Source organism: Frieseomelitta varia, unplaced genomic scaffold, assembly GCF_011392965.1.
Source record: "Frieseomelitta varia isolate USP_RPSP 00005682 unplaced genomic scaffold, Fvar_1.2 scaffold_442, whole genome shotgun sequence".
NCBI classification, from domain to species: domain Eukaryota; kingdom Metazoa; phylum Arthropoda; class Insecta; order Hymenoptera; family Apidae; genus Frieseomelitta; species Frieseomelitta varia.
The window spans coordinates 402,972-405,794 of NW_025110193.1; the positions used below are offsets into that span (position 1 = coordinate 402,972).

General features: G+C 31.6%; 1 protein-coding gene and 1 long non-coding RNA gene across 3 annotated transcripts in view; one reads left to right on the top strand and one right to left on the bottom strand.

The window, feature by feature from the left end:
• Nucleotides 1–806, bottom strand: part of LOC122532220 — a 17,986-nt gene extending 17,180 nt beyond the window's left edge. The window contains exon 1 of the long non-coding RNA XR_006307470.1: nt 642–806. This is a non-coding gene — a long non-coding RNA (uncharacterized LOC122532220). The remainder of the gene's footprint in view (nt 1–641) is intronic.
• LOC122532219 lies at nt 784–2,495 on the top strand. Of its 2 annotated transcripts, XM_043660801.1 has the most exons (4): nt 784–918; nt 1,082–1,205; nt 1,716–1,891; nt 2,265–2,495. In XM_043660801.1, the coding sequence occupies exons 2-4, from the start codon at nt 1,125–1,127 to the stop codon at nt 2,398–2,400; spliced, it is 393 nt and encodes a 130-aa protein (XP_043516736.1). In that variant the 5' UTR covers nt 784–918; nt 1,082–1,124; the 3' UTR covers nt 2,401–2,495. The 2 variants fall into 2 exon arrangements, with proteins under 2 accessions (XP_043516736.1, XP_043516737.1); XM_043660802.1 differs by lacking the exon at nt 784–918 and having other exon boundaries at nt 944–1,205.
• The last annotated feature ends 328 nt before the right edge of the window (nt 2,496–2,823 follow it).

Below are 2,823 nucleotides of genomic sequence, written 5' to 3' on the forward strand. Positions count from 1 at the left end.
ATGAAAATGAAGAGAAAATTCCTCAAAACCGCGAAGAACATTATGCTCTTAATTGCATTTTGCGAAAACCACAAACTCACAAACTTTCGAGTTAGATTAGGAATCGAGAAAATTAAGGTAAAGAATTTTAACTGAACTTTTTCGAAGTATATTCTTACATTACAAAACGGGGATAGATAAATAAATTTCTTAAAAATAAAAGTTTCGAACATAATAGAATTTATAAAATATAAAACTGACAATTTTGCTGCTGGAGAAACAAATAATTTGTTGGCAATGTTAAGAAATTTCTCAATATCTGTAACAAATATTAACACTGAATAGTATTCAATGAATATAAATATAGAGTGTTAATTGAATGCTCTAAAATAACTTGTTTCCATGGAATGCTTTTAATGTAAAGTATCATATTTCTAAAATATCTCTGTAAAATATTCCTGACCCTCCAATGCTGTTTCTGAGTGTATGTGTAACACAAGTACGGGCAGAATTTCGTTAAAAACGAAAAGATCTTGTTAATTTCGTTTCCTGGTTTCAATGATTTATGATGATTGTCGAGGACCCTCATCGACAATAATAAATCTCTGCGAAATACGACGTGGGAGCGAGAAATTTTCTTTTACTAAGCTTTTTTTTCAAACGGTAGTACAAAATTAACCGCATCAACAATCTTCGAATCGGCCAACAAAAGAAGCGCAGATATCCCCACACACATATTGCTAGCTACTAGCTCGGCCTATATAAACCCACGGACATCTCGCAAGTCTTCATTCAACAGACGCATATTCAGGTAATAAGTCGAGAGTACCGCGGTGTATAGAACAGTAAGGGAAACTATATCACTCGATATTCGCCAAATGGCAAGCGTGCATTTTGTTTGAATCCATTCAGCAAGCAATGCTTAGTCAAGTCATTTTGGTGAGATTCACGTAGCCCTTCTCGAGCAACCCTCAACCACTCGAGATACTTTCCTACCTAGACTAACCGAGTATCATTTACCAACCTTTCTTTCAACCTTTTGCCTCTTGGTCAAATTACTTTCAAATCTAAACATAATCAGAGGTTTCTTACATTTTTGCAGCTCTACATCGATTTAACAGAGACGTAAGGATCTCTTCTCTAAAATGAAGGCTGTGTTCCTCGTACTCGCTATACTGGGTAACCTATTGGTCCCCGATTATTCCTGTGCTCCTGTTAAATCCGAGGTAAGAATTATATTAATATGATTAGTTTCATTGTCAAGTTTATAAGAATAGTTACTGATGATCACTGAAGCGGATGATGATCAGAGAAACGATTTTAAGTACTTGGATCACTGATCATTCCCTGTACGAAATTTTCTGTTATGCATATCAAAACTCGCGATGTTTGAATCTCTTCTGCAATGATCCAAGATGAATTTATATGAATTTAACAAATTGTTAAACGTGTCAAGAATTTGACAAATAGCTGAGGGAAAGTTATTGTCTTTACTCTTAGCCCTATGTTTTAATTGAAACTATAAGCTAGGTCTTGATTCAAACATGAGTTTGCAGAAAAAGTGTACCTGAGATGAAAAAAATATTTTCAAAATTTTGTAAATCGGAAATTGATTCTTCCAATGTAATATATCATATGGTTTTCTAAAATTCTCAATTCATTCGAATCCTGTATATCCACCACATTCTGTTAGATTTTTAGTAAGTTTTGACATTTGACGTGCAATTATTTTGCAGGCATTCGTTGAAGAAATCGACAGAGTTGTCAACAATGTGGAATTTGATAAAGAGCGGTTACGTGGAGCATATGAAAGTGTAAAAGATCGACCTGATAGGAATTGCTACAGTTCGCCTTGTGGCTGGAATGAATATGACGTCGAAACGCGTCAAGCTAAGTTTTTCGTGCCCAATACGTAAGTTAAAATTACGATTCTGCGTAGCTATCGACTAAATACTTTTTATGAAAATTGTACCTACAGTATTTCTATTTAGATGATTAACATAATGATATATAATTATACAATAACACTACACTATTTATATTATTTATATTATAGTATAATTTTCATTAATGTGTTTCTTTAGTTATTCGTTTCACTGTCTGTTTATTGCACTAATATATTTGTCAAATATTTATGAAATATTAAACAAATTAGTATTCTACTATAGCATACTAGATATCTAGTAATACATACTACTACTACACCAGATACAGTGTCTGTTACTGCTTATGAATACATTATTTCACTACAAAAAGATTTTTTACTCTTTCCTTTTCTCCTTTAGTTGCAGATGTCCAGACAGTACGTACAAATGCGTACGTACTGGAGAAACACTATCCATCAGGTCGTATGTATATCATTGTAAGCAAAATACAACGAAAGATGACATTGAAGAAGAAGATTTGGCATATTTTCATTAAGAAAGATCCATTCCAAATCTGCGATGGCACTTATGCAATTATTACATATTAAAATATGCAAAATATATTCAAAATAAGAATTTATTATTATCATATTTAATTTTATTATTATTTTATTATTATTATTTTTTTTTTACTTATTATAATTTTCATTACAGTATGTAATTATAATTTTTTCCATACTTTCAGCAGTAAATTAATATGCATAATATAAAAATTAATTTAAATTAATATATATTATATACAGGGTGTTTCGTAACTTGTGGGGCCTACATCGGGAGCTGATTGTAAGCTCCCGATGTAGGCTAAAAATAATGAAAAAAAGTCATATATATATATATCTGTCCTATCTGTCTTCGTTTATGAGATATAATGAATTTTCTGTTTTAATTACTTTTACAAAAGATGCTCGAAATGACCACC